General features: G+C 48.1%; 1 protein-coding gene across 5 annotated transcripts in view; it reads right to left on the bottom strand.

Moving 5' to 3' along the window:
* The window catches only part of FAM3D (FAM3 metabolism regulating signaling molecule D), a 36,082-nt gene that overhangs the window by 9,988 nt on the left and 10,502 nt on the right, over positions 1-15,592 (bottom strand). For 2 of the 5 annotated variants that reach the window (XM_038565995.1, XM_038565994.1), the window contains exons 2-6: positions 14,572-14,622; positions 12,715-12,822; positions 10,216-10,242; positions 6,876-6,993; positions 571-629 (exon numbers count right to left, since the gene is read on the bottom strand). In XM_038565995.1, coding sequence (XP_038421923.1) covers positions 571-629; positions 6,876-6,993; positions 10,216-10,242; positions 12,715-12,822; positions 14,572-14,584 — 325 coding nt within the window. In that variant the 5' untranslated portion in view covers positions 14,585-14,622. Of the gene's footprint in view, positions 1-570; positions 630-6,875; positions 6,994-10,215; positions 10,243-12,714; positions 12,823-14,571; positions 14,623-15,188; positions 15,346-15,406; positions 15,563-15,592 lie in introns of those variants that run through there. The other 3 variants (XM_038565997.1, XM_038565996.1, XM_038565998.1) reach the window with 3 other exon arrangements.

Raw genomic sequence — 15,592 nt, 5'->3', positions numbered from 1 at the left:
TGTGTCCCAGGTTTCAGGGCTGTGCTTCCTTCTCCTTCATAGATGCTTACCACGTTGGATTGGTTGTCAACTTCCTGGACACCTTAGGGAGTATGAGACCGGGGCCTGCCCTTCTAGTTCATGGCTGACCACCCAGTGCTCTGTACAGGGCCTGGCCCACAGTAGCTGCTGTTAATCTTTGTTGAGTGAATGAATGAAGGTGTGTGATCAGCTCACGATCTTACGTTGTTGGTAGTTGTCCCCCATGGTTTCATGTGTGTTGGTTTAGGCTGTGTGACCTTGAAGACGGGGTCATGGTTCACAGGAGGAGCATACCCTCTTGGGATAGTTGCACATGGCAGAGGCCTGATCAGGACTCTGGTGGGTAGGACCAGGTCTCTTAGACCTTCTGTCTCCACAGGCTTCTCCTCCTGCACACTACAGGACGGCCCCAGGCACTTGATGGGGGCTGAGCCAGTGTTGGTTGAATAAATGTGTAACTACCTCCCCGTGCCACTGCCCCTCCCAGTACGAAGAGTATGTAGGGGCTTTCTGGGGTCGGGGGTGGTGGTATGTGGATCAGCAGCTCACCATTCACCAGGGCAATGTTCAGGCCTCTGCCCACATTGTTTTTCACGGGACTCATGATCCTAAAGAAGAAGAAAAACAAAATACAACAGTTGGTCCCAAGTGTGGAACGAACACTCTGCTTTTGTGACTCTGTGGCTCTGAGAGGGCCCACATGGTGCTATGCAGAAGCATTAGGAAGCACACGGAATAATTTGGGCCATCTGTTTTCTCCTGGAAACGAGCGGTGGGCTGGATTCTCTGAAGAATACTCCTGGCATGTTTGGATGGGAACAATCTGCTCAGAAAAGAGGGAAGGTCCCTGCCTGGGGATCTGAGGTGTTGGAGGTGGGACCGGCCTACCTCCCCCAAGCAGTGAGGCCTGGCTGCCAGGAAGAAGGCTGAACCCAGAACATTGCTGCCACCCTGCAGAGTCTGGGATTGCTGTGTGGAGTCCAGCTGCCTGTGCAGCATCCACATGCCAGTCTTCCAGTGTTTCTTGGGAAAACTGTCCTTCTCTACTTTCAGACCAGGTAGTTCTTGGTATTGATCTCCGTCTTCCAGGCCTGGAAAAGTAGTAGAGCATCCTGTGTCCCTGACCACCATGATTGAGCCAGGTATGTATGGTCATGTAACCCAGGCCAGCCAATGAAACTCAGTCTTGGGACTTCTACAGGGATGATTTGGATGGGAAAGTTTTCTTCCCAGTGGGGTGCCACCCGGGGCTAATATATCAACCAGCTAGTGGCTTCCCTCCTTCACTGTTGAGAAAACTGAATCTAACAGGAGAACAAGGCTAGAGATGGTGTGAGAGGGATCCCTGATGATATGGTTTGAACCCCTGGATCCAGTTGGTCCTAAAGCCTGATATCTCTGGATTTTTTATATGTAAATCACTAAGTTTCTTCTTTTGCTTAAGTGAGTTGGAGTTAGGTTCAGAATCCCTACTAAAACACCTGTCTCAAAAATAAAATAAAATAAAATAAAACACCTGTCTCAAGAGAAAATCCTGAAAGCAGCTCAGGACAAGAGGTCCTTACTCTACAAGGGTAGAAACATAAGGCTGGCAGCAGACCTGTCCATAGAGGCCTGGCAGGCCAGAAAGGACTGGCATGATATATTCAGGGTGCTAAATGAGAAAAATATGCATCCAAGAATACTTTACCTAGAAGGCTGTCATTTAGAAGGAGAGATAAAGAGCTTTCAGGACCAACAGAAACTAAAAGAATTTGTGATTAGTAAACCACCCTACAGGAAATATTAAAGGAGATTCTTTAAGCAAAGAGAGAGCCCCAAAGTAATGCAGACCAGAAAGGAACAGAGGCAATATACAGAAACAGTGATTCTAAAGGTAATACAATGGCACTAAATTCATATCTTTCAATAGTTACTCTGAATGTAAATAGGCCAAAAGACACAGGGCATTAGATTGGATAAAAAAAAGACCTGTTGATGGTATCTAAGAGATTCATTTTAGACCCAAAGACACCCCCAGATTGAAAATGAAGTGAGGGGTACCTGGGTGGCTCAGCGGTTGAGTGTCTACCTTTGGCTCAGGTCATGATCCCGGAGTCCTGGGATCGAGTCCTGCATCAGGCTCCCTGCTGAGAGCCTTCCTCTCCCTCTGCCTTTGTCTCTGCCTCTATGTCTCTCATGGATAAATAAATAAATAAAATCTTTTAAAAAAAGAAAGTGGGTGGTGGCGGTGGAGAACCATTTATCATGCTAATGGACATCAAAAGAAAGCTGGGTTAGCAATCCTTATATCAGAAATTAGATTGTAAACCAAAGACTGTAATAAGAAATGGAGAAGGACACCGTATCACAATTGAAGGGTCTATCCAACAAGAGGATCTAACAATTGTAAATATTTACGCCCCTAACATGGAAGCAGCCAATTATATAAATCAAGTAATAACAGAATTAAGGAAACATACTAATAATAATATAATAATAGTAGGGGACTTTAACACCCCACTCACTGCAATGGACAGATAATCTTAGCAGAAGATCAACAAGGAAACAAGAGCTTTATTTTTATTTAATTTTGAAACAACCTACTAGCCCAACTTTTAATTTATTTTTTTGTATATTTTTTGTATATTTTTTTATTGGAGTTTGATTTGCCAACATAGAGCATAACACCCAGTGCTCATCCCATCAAGTGCCCCCTCAGTGCCCATCACCCAATCATCCCATCCCCCTGCCCACCTCCCCTTCCACTACCCCTTGTTCATTTCCCAGAGTTAGGAGTCTCTCACGTTCGAAACAAGGGCTTTAAATGACACACTGGATCAGATGGACTTCACAGACACATACAGAGCATTCCATCTGAAAGCAACAGAATATACGTTCTTCTCGAGTACACATGGAACGTTTTCCAGAATAGATCACATACTGGGTCACAAATCAGGTCTCAACTGGTACCAAAAGATTGGTATCATTCCCTGCATATTTTTAGACTACAGTGCTTTAAAACTGGAACTCAATCACAAGAGGAAATTTGGACAGAACACAAATACATGGAAATTAAAGAGCAGCCTACTAAAGAAAAATTGGGCCAACCAGAAGTTAAAGAATTAAAAAAATTCATGGAAACAAATGAAAATGAAAACACAACTGTTCAAAACCTTGGGGATGCAACAAAGGCAGTCCTAAGAGGGAAGTGTACGGCAATACAAGCCTTTTTCAAGAAACAAAGTCTCAAGTACACAACCTAACCGTACACCTAAAGGAGCAGGAGAAAGAACAGCAAATAAAGCCTAAAGTAAGCAAAAGAGAATTAATAAAGATTAGAACAGAAATCAATGAAAGAGAAACCAAAAGAACAGTAGAACAGATCAACGAAACTGAGACCTGGTTCTTTGAAAGAATAAGATTGATAAACCCTGGCCAGACTTATAAAAAAGAAAATATAAATAAAGGACCCAAATAAATACAATCATGAATGAAAGAGAGATCATGACCAACACAGAAGAAATACAAACAATTATAAGGATATATTATGAGCAACTCTATGCCAATGAATTAGGCAATCTGTAAGAAATGGATACATTCCTAGAAACATATAAACTACCAAAACTGAAATAGGAAAAAATAGAAAACCTGAACAGACGCATAATGAGCAAAGAAATTGAATCAGTAATCAAAAACCTCCCTGCAACTAAGAGTCCAGGGCTGGATGGCTTCCCAGGGGAATTCTACCAAATATTTAAAGGAGAATTGATGCTGTTTTAAAAAATAGAAATGGGGATCCCTGGGTGGCGCAGTGGTTTGGCGCCTGCCTTTGGCTCAGGGCGTGATCCTGGAGACCCGGGATCGAATCCCACGTCGGGCTCCCAGTGCATGGAGCCTGCTTCTCCCTCTGCCTGTGTCTCTGCCTCTCTCTCTCTCTCTCTGTGTGACTATCATAAATAAAGAAAAAAATATTAAAAAAAATAAAAATAAAAAAATAAAATAGAAATGGAAGGAAAACTTCCAAACTCTTTATATGAGGCCAGCATTACCCTGTTCCCCAAACCAGGCAAAGACCCCACTGAAAAGGAGAATTATAGACCAATATCCCCGATGAACATGGATGCAAAAATTCCCACCAAGATATTAACCAATAGGATCGAACAGTACATTAAAAGGATTAAATCACCATGACCAAGTGGGCTTTATTCCTGGGTTGCCAGGGTGGTTCAACATCTATAAATCAATCGATGTCATAGGTCACATTAATATGAGGACAAGAACCATATGATCCTCTCAATAGATTCAGAAAAAGCATTTGACAAAGTACAGCATCCTTTCTTGATTAAAACTCTCCACAGTGTAGGGATAGAGGGAACATATCTCAGTATCATAAAAGCCATATGTGAAAAGCCCACAGTAAATAGCATTCTCAATGGGGGAAAAACTGAGAGCTTTCCCCCTAAGGTCAGGAACATAACAGGGATGTCCACTCTCACCACTGTTGTTCAATATGGTACTGGAAGTCCTAGCCTCAACAATGAGACAACAAAAAGAAATAAAAGGCATCTGAACTGGCAAAGAAGTAGTCAAACTCGTTCTTCACAAACGGAAAACCCAAAAGACAACCCCAAAATTGCTAGAACTGATATAGGAATTCAGCAAAATGGCAGGATATAAAATCAAGGCTCAGAAATCAGTTGCATTTCTACCCACTAGTAATAAGATGAAAGAAAAAAAAAAAAATCAAGGAGTCGATCTCATTTACAATTACACCAAAAACCATAAGATACCTAGGAATAAACCTAACCAAAAAGGCAAAGGATCTGTACTCTGAAAACTATAGAGCACTCATGAAAGACATTGAGGAAGATACAAAGAAATGGAAAAATATTCCATGCTCATGGATTGCAAGAACAAATATTGTTAAAATGACAGTGTTATCCAAAGCAACCTACGCATTCAATACAATCCCTATTAAAATACCATCAATATTTTTTCAGAGCTGGAACAAATAATCCTAAAATTTGTATGGAATCAGAAAAGACCCCAAATAGCCAAAGGAATATTGAAAAAGACAACCAAAGCTAGTGACATCACAATTCTAGACTTCAAGTTATATTACAAAGCTGTAATCATCAAGATGGTATGATACTGGCACAAAAACAGACCAAAGATCAATAGAACAGAATAGACAAGCCAGAAATGGCCGCTCAGTCTATGATCAACTAATCTTCAACAAAGTAGGGAAGAATATCTAGTGGAAAAAAGTCTCTACCACAAATGGTGTTGGGAAAATTGGACAGCCACAAGCCGAAGAATAACACTGGATCATTTTCTTATACCACACACAAAGATAGACTCAAAATGGATGAAAGACCTAAACATAAGACAGGAGCCCATCAAATTCCTAGAGAAGAACACGGGCAGCAACCACTGTGACCTCGAATGCAGCAACTTCTTGCTAGACAGGTCTCCAAAGGCAAGGAAAATAAAGGCAAAAGTGAACTGTTGAGACTTGATCAAGATAAAAAGCTTTTGCACAGCAAAGGAAACAGTTGATAAAACCAAAAGACAATCTACAGAACAGAAGAAGATCTCTGCAAATGTCTCATCAGATTTTAGCATCCAAAACCTATAAAGAACTTAACACCCAAAGAACAAAAAAAAAATCCAGTCAAGAAATGGGCAGAAGACATGAACAGCCATTTCTCCAAAGAAGACATACAAATGGCCAACAGACACGTGAAAAGATGCTCAACATCACTCGGCATCAGGGAAGCACAAATCAAAATCTCATTGATATACCACCTCACACCAGTCAGAATGGCTAAAATGAACAAGTCTGGAAATGACAGATGTTGGTGAGGATGCGAAGAAATCTCTAAATTCTACCTCTGAAACTAATACTACAGTATATGTTAATTATTATTATTATTATTTTTTAAAGATTTATTTATTCATGATAGAGAGAGAGAGAGAGAGGCAGAGACGCAGGCAGAGGGAGAAGCAGGCTCCATGCCAGGAGCCCGACGCGGGACTTGATCCCGGGACTCCAGGATCACGCCCTGGGCCAAAGGCAGGCGCCAAACCACTGAGCCACCCAGGGATCCCCCAGTATATATTAATTAAATTGAATTTAAAGAAAGAAGTAAAAATAAATAAACAAAACACCTGTCTCTGGCTTCTTTTGTAGGATCAACTTACTGTCCCAGGGCCTTTACTACCTGGTTTGGATAATGGTGCTTTCTCTTGCACCTGGGTGGAGGCCCTGGCACCTGCTGCATCTGAACTTTGACGCCTGGATCTTGATTTTGAACCGTCCCCAAAGGCATTCCTCCTTATAGGAAGCCCAGCAGCCTGGCTGTCCGACAGACCGGAGCTGAAATCCTGACTCTCCATCAGTCAGCTGGGTAATGCTGAGCCTCAACTTCCTCATCTTTACAGAGGGGATCATTGCGGCCCCACCTCTGGGAGGGCTGGGGGAATGAATGAGAGGAAGCTTCTAGAGCGTTTAGCAGGAGCTGTGAGATGCGGAAGCTCTTAGGATTATTGTTATCTGTGGGGATCCCTCGGTGGCTCAGTGGTTGACCGTCTGCCTTTGGCCCAGGGCGTGATCCTGGAGACCCAGGATCGAGTCCCACATCGGGCTCCCTGCATGGAGCCTGCTTCTCCCTCTGCCTGTGTCTCTGCCTCTGTCTCAGGAATAAATTAGTAAAATCTTAAAAAAAAAAAAAGGATTATTGTTATCTGTGATTCATCCCCCCAGAGTAAAAGGAAGCGAGTGGAGGTGTGGGCTGGTTCCAGGGCCCGCCCTTGCAGCCTCGGACTCTGCCAATGAACCAACGAGGAGAAATGAGACGCAAGAAACTTACACAAGATTTTCGAAGCACACGGTGGGGCCCACCACGTTAGCGGCTCCGCTGCTGATTTTAAAGGCGAAGAAGTCGTTTGGGCAGGGCTTGCTGAGGCCGCACTTGGTCTTCACGACCCCTGTGGGGGGGACAGCCAACCTCAGGGGCGCAGCTGGGGAACAGGCCCCGGAGGAGGGAGGGAGGGAAGGGGTGGCGAGCGGCGCAGAGGCCTCGTCCAGGGCGCCTGGGCCCACCGCGGGGTCCAGCGACCTGCCCTCTGAGCTCGCAGGGTGCCTCCGGCCATCCCCCCAGAGACGTCTTTTCAGGGTTTCCCGATGCCTCTAGCCCCAGCTCAGGGCCTGGCTCTCTGTGCCTCTGATTAAGACCCGTGTCCTCTCCACGTGGTACTTGCTGGGCAAAGTGGGGAGGCCTGTGAAAGGTGGGAGAGGTATATAGGATCCCCCCTGCCACGTCCCCAGCTGCCCAGCTACTCAGCCCTCAACGGATGCTGAGCTGGGATATCTGTCACCTGTGCTTTCAGCCTGGCAGGTTCTAATTTACATTAATGCCTTTTTTTTTTTTTTTTTTTTTTTTTACTACCACCTGATTGGAAACTACCAGTCGGGAGGATTGGGTAAACATGGACTTAGGACTTCGAGAAAGTTCACCTGCAAAGGGAAAGCTGGGCCGGCAGCCTCTCTCCTCCACCCCGAGCCACGCACATGGCTGAGCTACTGCAGTGCGTTTCTGGGAGCAAACCCACAGGCTGCCTACGGGGCGCTGGCACACGCCCAGGGCTTGCTGTGTGCTAGGCACTGTGGCAAGCACTTTGCATTTATTATCTTATTAAATCGTGCCGGTAACTGCTGTGCCTGGCACATAGTGGGCACTCAGTAAATATTCACTGATGAACACACGGAGCTTTGGGCATGGATGAGCTCCAACCTGGGAGAAACAACGTGGTCAGGGTGATTAGGATCTTCAGGGTCCTTGCCAGCCTCTAGGGAGTGCATTAAGGAAAAGTGCCCTGGGGGAGGGGGAGAGACAACCCACTGGAGCAACACTTGGCAAGCCCATGGCACCTCTGAGTAGGTAAAGGTGCTCCTTCCTAGGAGTGGACGCCGCTCACATCAGGGTACCCTTGCCAACTGGGCAGCCCTGGAGGTCTGAGTGGAATGCTTATCCTAGGCACTCTGCCCCTGTGTCACCCCGAGTTTCAATACACCCACCTGACGGGTATAACCAGAGCTCAGACCATGACATTGTCACCAGAGCGAGGGCCAGGAGCAGAGACACCCACAAGGGGCTGTTGAGGAGAGAGTGGATGTCTAGGCCTGTGGCTCCCTTTCCCTAACTTCTGGAGAGGACATTTCTCAGGAGGCCCAGCACCTGCCCGAAGACCAGGCTGAGGATGAGGCTGAGGAAGGGTCCTCCTCTCCTGTGAGCCTTGGGCCCTAACCTCTGGTCCCCTGACCCCTCACAGGGAGGCCAGTCTGCTCTTGAGACCAGAGGTTCCCACCTATGCTGGAAGGATTGCTGTGGCCCTGACACTACCCTAGAGTTTGCCCAGAGCCTAATCAACTGCAGCTAAGTCTGATAAACCTGGTGTCAACAGACTGGCTTAAGCAGGCTTTTCCAGAATTGATTTTCTGACCATCCAGCCTTCACGGTTGAGCTACTGGATGAAGGGGATGATGTCCAGGGGTCTCAGCCACTAAGAGGCAGGGGAGTTGCTCTCTGGGCTCGGGCTTGGGGGTTGCCCCCACCAACTGCCTCAAACCCTGAGGCCCAAGCCACCTGGGAACTCCTAGTGCTGCTGCTGAGGGTGTGAAGCCGAACACTGGAGGGGGAGCAGTCAGGAAATATGGGCTGCTCTTCAGTGATCTGCGGTGTGCTGTGCCAGAAATCTCTCTCCCTTTACCTTTGCCAGCTGTAAAATGAGGGAGTTGGTTTAGATTAGAGACGTCAAACAGCTTGTCTCTGAACTGTCAGCACATCTGCTATTAGACTCTTAATGATAAAGCCGTAGTGGTTACCTCCGGGCCTGGAGGGAAAGTGCTGGGATTGGCTGGCCATGTCCACCAGGGGAGCAGCCAAGGCAGGTGGTGGCACAGGGGCCTGGAGTTGCCATCCCCCAGCAGGTGACATCAGAGTGTTTGTTTGGTACCAAGATGCTGTGACACTCTGCGTCTACTTCAGAATACAACTCAGGAGGCTTCAGGTCAATGGAGTTGAGGGTGTGGGGCCAATGGTTGGTGTTGATGCATATGGCCTTTGCTCTGCACTGGGGGTCCCGTGCCAAAATTCTTTTCCTGGAACCACCATGTCCCTCTCAGTCACTACTATGCTGGGGTGGGAGAAGGGGGGACTTGGAGATGTTGCCTCTTGCAAGGAGGTGTTGAGACGGTGGGCTCTGGGCTCGACTGGATGTTAACTCCTGTTCCACCAGGTACAGTGGTGCTGCCTTGGCCAAGAGATTTCACTTCTCTGAGCTTCAGTTTGCTCATCTATAAAATGGGGATAATTCTGGCATCCACACAAGGTTGTGGTGAGGATTGCATGAGATGCCTGTAAAGCTCTGAACACAGTGTCTGGCACATAGTAGGTCCTCCATTATTCTACTGTTGCAGTCATCATAACAGTCCCTCCCTCCCACCGTCTCCAGACTTTGGGTGCTGGGGTCTTTGCTGAAGCCCTGCTCAGAAGGCTGCAGTGTCCGGCATTCCCACTTCTCCATGAATGAGTCTCCAGCCACCATCTCCCCTGCACCCCCACACATTCCTGCCTCTAGACCTTTGCCAGTCCTTCCCAGATGCCTTCTCTCATCTCATCCCATTGGAAGGGGTAGCCCTCTGAGTCCGAACACTATGCCCCATCTCTCTTGGCACATCTGGCACTTCTACCCCAACAGACAATCAGCACCCCCTTCTGTATTCCTCTGGGGGCACACCTAGTGCCCCACATGGCTCCTGGGACTTTGGCACAGGTACTGTGAATGAAGCCTGGGGTCACTGCATGATGATCATAAGCACAGCGCCCATCTTCAGGGCTCAGACTCAGTGGGGGTCAGAGTGGGGAGGCGGCTGTGCAGGGCCAGGTGCTGTGACTAGGGAGGCAATCCAGACTGCAGAGTGGGGGTGCTGAGGAATGGACAGTTGAGCCATCCCTATCAGTCTGAATGGCTGAGAGGAGGCCCCTACTGCTACAGGGCCCGGGGGCTTCAGAAGGCCCCATTGGGCCATGGGAGGGGAGAGTGGAGCAGATTCTGGACACTAGGATTTTTCTAGGGCCTGCAGGGCCAGGAGGAGCAACCCTGGGAAATCTCACCCTGAGGCAAAGACAGGGCTGGGGTGATACTCACGGATCTTCTTGGCGCTGCTGAAACCTGCTGGAGAGAGGACAGACTCTGGTTAGAGGGAAAATGCTTTGGGCCCCCCTGCTGGAGGCTGGAGCCTGGGGCGTGGCATTGGCCTGGCCAAGCATTCTCCTCCTGTGGGGGTCGCTGCAGTGAGCTCTAAAGGTCCCACCCTGTCAGGGAGCCCTCCCTCACTTGCTGCTGCCACCCCTTCACACACACACACACACACACACACACAGCACTTTCTACTCTAACAGAGCATGTTATTAAATGCATAAAATAAAATAGATTAGAATGGAAACCAACTATATATCAATATAATAATAAAATATTAAAACATAAATTTGTGCTACAGTAATATATGTTTCTATATTAATGCATTAAATAACAAGGTGGGGGGTATGTGCAGCCAGGCTAGGAACCTCTGAAGAAAATGAATATTACCCCTTTCAGTGGCTGAACATTCATGGCTTTCGATGGCCACTTTCCCACTTTCCCATGTCCTGTCACCGTAAGCATTTCTCAAGACTGGATCATCACTTTCGTTTTTGTTTATTCTGTAATTAAGTCTGTTTGTCTCCCCGACTCAGACCATGAGCAGGGACCACATGTTTCTCATTTTGGGGTCCCTGGGACCTAACACAGAAAAGTGGCTCCATGACTATTGGTTGGAGGCGTTGATTCATCAAACTTCAGATAGCTGAGTTCTGGGAGGTACTTTCAAACTCTTCTCTTTCTCATTTCAGGCTGGGGCTTTCTCTTCTAGAGGATACCCCTGAGCTCCACTTCTCTGAGCCTCCTACACTGACATGGGCCCAGTTCTTCCCAGGCTGTCAGCGCAGCCAAGTCCGTCTCTATAAAATTAGTGCCCTGGGGCTGGGGTCATGGTGGCTACCATGCATCTATATAATTCATCCTGACGTGGCTGTGAGCCATACTTGACAAGAATGACAAGGATGAGGTGAGGGATCTCAGGGACCCCTCTGTGGGGTGACTGGCTTCTTGCTGCTGTGAAGCTGTGAGCCAGCCTGGGCCACTGGAGGTTACTTAGTTTGACTATGTCAGTGAGGGTCATTCTCTGATCCAAGGAGGACAAATGAAGAAGCATAAATCCCTTCCCTTTCTTTCCTTCCTTTGAAAGGATTTAGAACTGGGAGACTTGGGTTCCCATGCCTGCTGACATCTATAAGGGAAATTTGGGCAACTTTCTTCATCCCTCTGAAGCTCCCTGAGCTTCTCTTTTTTTAGCCTACACATAAAACCACACCCTAAGGTCACATATGAGTCCATTCCACAACCACACCATGGGGCCATTTGTGCAGATTATATGAGATTATTCATGTAAGTAACTGGTATCTATTACTCAACCATCATCCACTCATATATCATTCATTTACCCATCTATCACCCACCCATCCATCCATCTATCCACCTATCCATCATTCATCCATTGTCCACTCATCCATCTACCCATCCATCCATCTGTGCATCCATCCACCCACTCATCATTCATCCTTCATCTACCCATCCATCAATCCATCATCCACTCATCTATCCATCTACCACCCATCCATCATTCATCCATCACCCACCCCTCCACACATCCATCCATCCATTTACATGTCCATCCATCCATCATCATTCATCCACCATTCACCCATCTGTCAGCCACTCATCCATCCATCTACCCATCCATCCATCCATCATCCACCAATCCACCCATCCATCCATCATCAATCTATCCACCCACCTATACATCCATCCATCCATCCATCCATTTACCCACCCATCATCCATCCATCCATTTTTCTTTCATTCATCAAATTTTTACTGAGCATCTGCTCTGCACCAGGTGCTAGAGAAATGGATGTACACAAGATAAAATCTTTGCCTTCAAGAAGCTTACATTCTAGGAGATGGTGATCAGCAACAACTAGGTAGACAAATAAACATCCTGATGACAGATGACAGTGAAGCTCTGAAGGAAATAGGCTAACATGAGGGTCTCAAGTAGGAGGAGGGGGCATGGCTGCAGCTGGGGTTGTTGAGGAAGGCCTCTCTGAGGAGGTCACATTTGAGCAGAGACCTGAAGTTGGAGAAGAACTGGCTACAGGGACATCTGTGTGAAGAGTGTTTCAGGAAGAGGTAATAGCAGCTTCAATTGGATGCCCCTCAATGCTGAGTTTTGTTTCTCTTGGCCCCCTTCTTTCCCTCCTCCCTTCCTTCCTTCTTTTCTTCCTCCCTCCGTCCTTCCTTTTTTTGGAATCACATTTCCAAAATGGCCCTTGATACAGGCACATGTTTTGGCTAGGGCCTTGGAACACTTCTCTGTTCCCCCATGGGCTCCAGCCTTCCTGGCAGCCTCCACCCCCATGTCCCAAAGGCAGCCCACACCCTACCATGTCTGGCCATCTCATGGGTCACCCACAGATGGAGGGAGGACTATATCCTTGGCTCCATCCTGGTCTACAGTCCCTACCCTCAGCAGTGAGCCCCACTTACCCAGCCAGCGGGGCAGACGGATAGTTTTCATGTCTAAGCTGACATAGCTGCGAATAAAGATCCATGTGGTGACCAGGGCAAAGATGAGGGCCAGGAGGCGAAGCACACCTGAAGAGCAAGGAGACAGAGTCATGAAGCCATGTCACAAGGCCACATAGCAAGGCTATTTGTGAGTCCTTACCAAATCCCCACAATAAGATCATGTCATGAGATCCCACCAGGAGACCCCATATTGTAGCCCCAGACTAAGGCCCACACCTTGGACCAATTCAGGGGACCACCGGACACCATGTGTGAATCCATGCAATGATCAAATGGTGAGATCATGCTGCAAGATTACATGGCAACGTTTCCCAAAGTGGGTCCACTGGGACAAAAAGTTAGAAATTTCTTTCCCGGGCTCAACTTAGGCGTCCAGAGACAGATTCTTTAGGGGTAAGGCCTGGGAATCTACACTTTTATCCAGCACCCTGAGGTGGAGCCTGAGAGGTGTGGCAGGAAAGCAAGAGGCAGACTCTGCTGTAGACAGTCCTAGGGGGTGAGCCCCACTATTGGAGTCTAGAAGGCTGCGGCCAGTGCTCTGGGCAGCCAGCGCCGCTGTGTGACCTTGGGCAAAATCTCAGTCTCTCTGGGCAGGGATGTCTTGGTCACAGAGTAGACATGATTCAACATCCTTGCTTCTAGCCCACAGCTTGTTGGGAGGGATGTGATAGTCGTCACTAGTGGGCAGCCTCCAGGGTGGCTTGGGGCTGGGGCTGTAACCACACAGTCCTGTCCACAGGAACACTCGCTGGCCTTGCTCATGTGGCTTCCCTGGCCTCCCAGCGTGACTGCTTCTGCATCTGTGGGGAGCCCCCCCCCCCAACCAGGACAGATCCTCAGAGCTCCCTGTCTCACTCCCTTTCCTCGAAGGCCAGAGGGGGATTCACTACACCTCCCAGCTCAGGGATGCTTGTGGCCCAGCAGCCATCAGAACACGTTCTCTAGCTCTGCTCCTGACCTCCTTGTGGCCCTGAATTCAGCTCTGACGTCTTGTGTTGGTCTCTGACTACTGGGAGTGGAGAAGGCCCCCTGGATCCTGTGGTGGCAGGGCTCAGGTCTGTGGGGGTCCCTCATCTTCTGGGACACAGTGTGGCTGTTGGCACCCGGAGTTCACAGCCATTTTGTTCGAGGCACCAGGTGAACATCTTTCACATACAGCATCTCAGTCCATCCTCGCAGTAAACGTCTGTGTTGGATGCTGCTGATTATTACCAGTTTGTGGATGAGGAAACAGGCTCAGGGAGGTGGTCACTTGGTGGTAAGTGACACAGGCACCCAGGAAAGTGTGCTAACTCTGAAACTTGTGCTCTTAACTTCCTCACAGCTATTTGGAAATGTAAGTGAATTATGTCCATTTCTTCCTGGGTGCCTCAGTTTCCCTTTCTGTACAAACAGGGTACAGCATGAGAGCCTGGATGAGAAGGCAAAGGCACCCTGCTCCTTGTGCCCAGCTCTGTGGCATGAGGATCCTGGAATAGCCCTCCTTGAGACAAATATTTTGTCCCTCACTTCCTTCCAGCGTCAGGTTTTTCCAAAACAGGGTCAGTCCCTGTGAGCCCAGCCAGGTGGGGCCATGATGCCAAAGCTTCTCCAGCCCTTCAGCTGTGGGGCAGCAAGTTGTCTTTCTCCCCGCTCTTGCAGGCTCTCCCTGGACAGGTTTCCTCCTGGAGTTATTCTGGTCTGACGATTTGAGAGCACATATAGCCGAACAACCTCTGAGTCCTGGGACTGGCTGCATTGCAGATAGAAAAATGATTCCTAAACCAATATCAGACCTCATCTTTGAGACCTTGAATCCTCAGAATCTGGTCCTACCTGACACTCTCATCTTGTCCAGGTGAGGAGCAGCTTGGGGTCAGTGTTAGCCTGTGGAGAGAAAGGAATCAAATTGGAAACTTGGCACCTGGGGTCTACAAATGAATTAGACTGACGATTAGGGATGGATCTTCTCACTGGGGAGATCACAGACCTGTCAGTTCGGTTCCTCACCATCTGCCAGCTGTTCACCCTCTGCCTCCACCTCTCCCTCACTTTTGTCTCTAGAATTTTATATTCACTTCAACATGTCTTTTTTGAATGCAGAGGTTGGCAGGTAGAGGAAGATGTAGTTTTCCAGCCACTGTCCCTGGAATTGATCTATTGGCTCATCCATCCATCCATCTCCATCCATCCTACCATCCATCCATCCTTCCATCCATCCATCCTTCTACCCTTCACCTTTCCATCCCTCCAGCCAGCTGAGAGACATTGAGCTAGGTAGCTCTAGTAAAACCACCAGGAAACAAGCTCAAGTGATTTCTGCTGAAGTGCCAACATGAAGACTAATGAGAAAGCTCACATTACAGATTAGTTTGTAGCAGGTGCTAGATATGCAATTATCTCCTTTCATCTTCACACTCCCTCATTTTAGGGGTAGGTAAGCCAAGTCTCACCATGGTTAAGCCCAGGGTTATTCAGCTTGTAAGGATCAAAGTCAGAATTTGGATGCCGGTCTCCACTGCCCAATCCCCACAGCCTCCCACTGCCAGTGCCTTTTGTCTTAGAGGAGAGTTGAAATTGGAGTTTCCTCCCTTCTTGAACCCTGGGCAGGGGTAGGGTTACCCTCGGCCCCACCTGTCCCCTATGCCACCCCCAGGTACTGGGCAGTTACCAGTGATTTGACAGCTTCACCCCCCAGGAGGTCTCTAGAAACCTAGGGGAGGGGAGGGGAGGGCAGGGCTGGTGGTAACTGTTCCAAGTCTCTGAACCCCTGCAGCCAGCTGGAAGGGCTCTGACTGCAGGGACTTGCTCCCACTACTCTTCCTGCCCCCCTCCCCACCTCAGAATCTTCTTTATC

The sequence above is a fragment of the Canis lupus genome, chromosome 20 (genome assembly GCF_011100685.1).
Source record: "Canis lupus familiaris isolate Mischka breed German Shepherd chromosome 20, alternate assembly UU_Cfam_GSD_1.0, whole genome shotgun sequence".
NCBI classification, from domain to species: Eukaryota; Metazoa; Chordata; class Mammalia; order Carnivora; family Canidae; genus Canis; species Canis lupus.
Note: the sequence above shows the minus strand (reverse complement) of the source record. Positions and strands in the feature narration are given on the sequence as shown.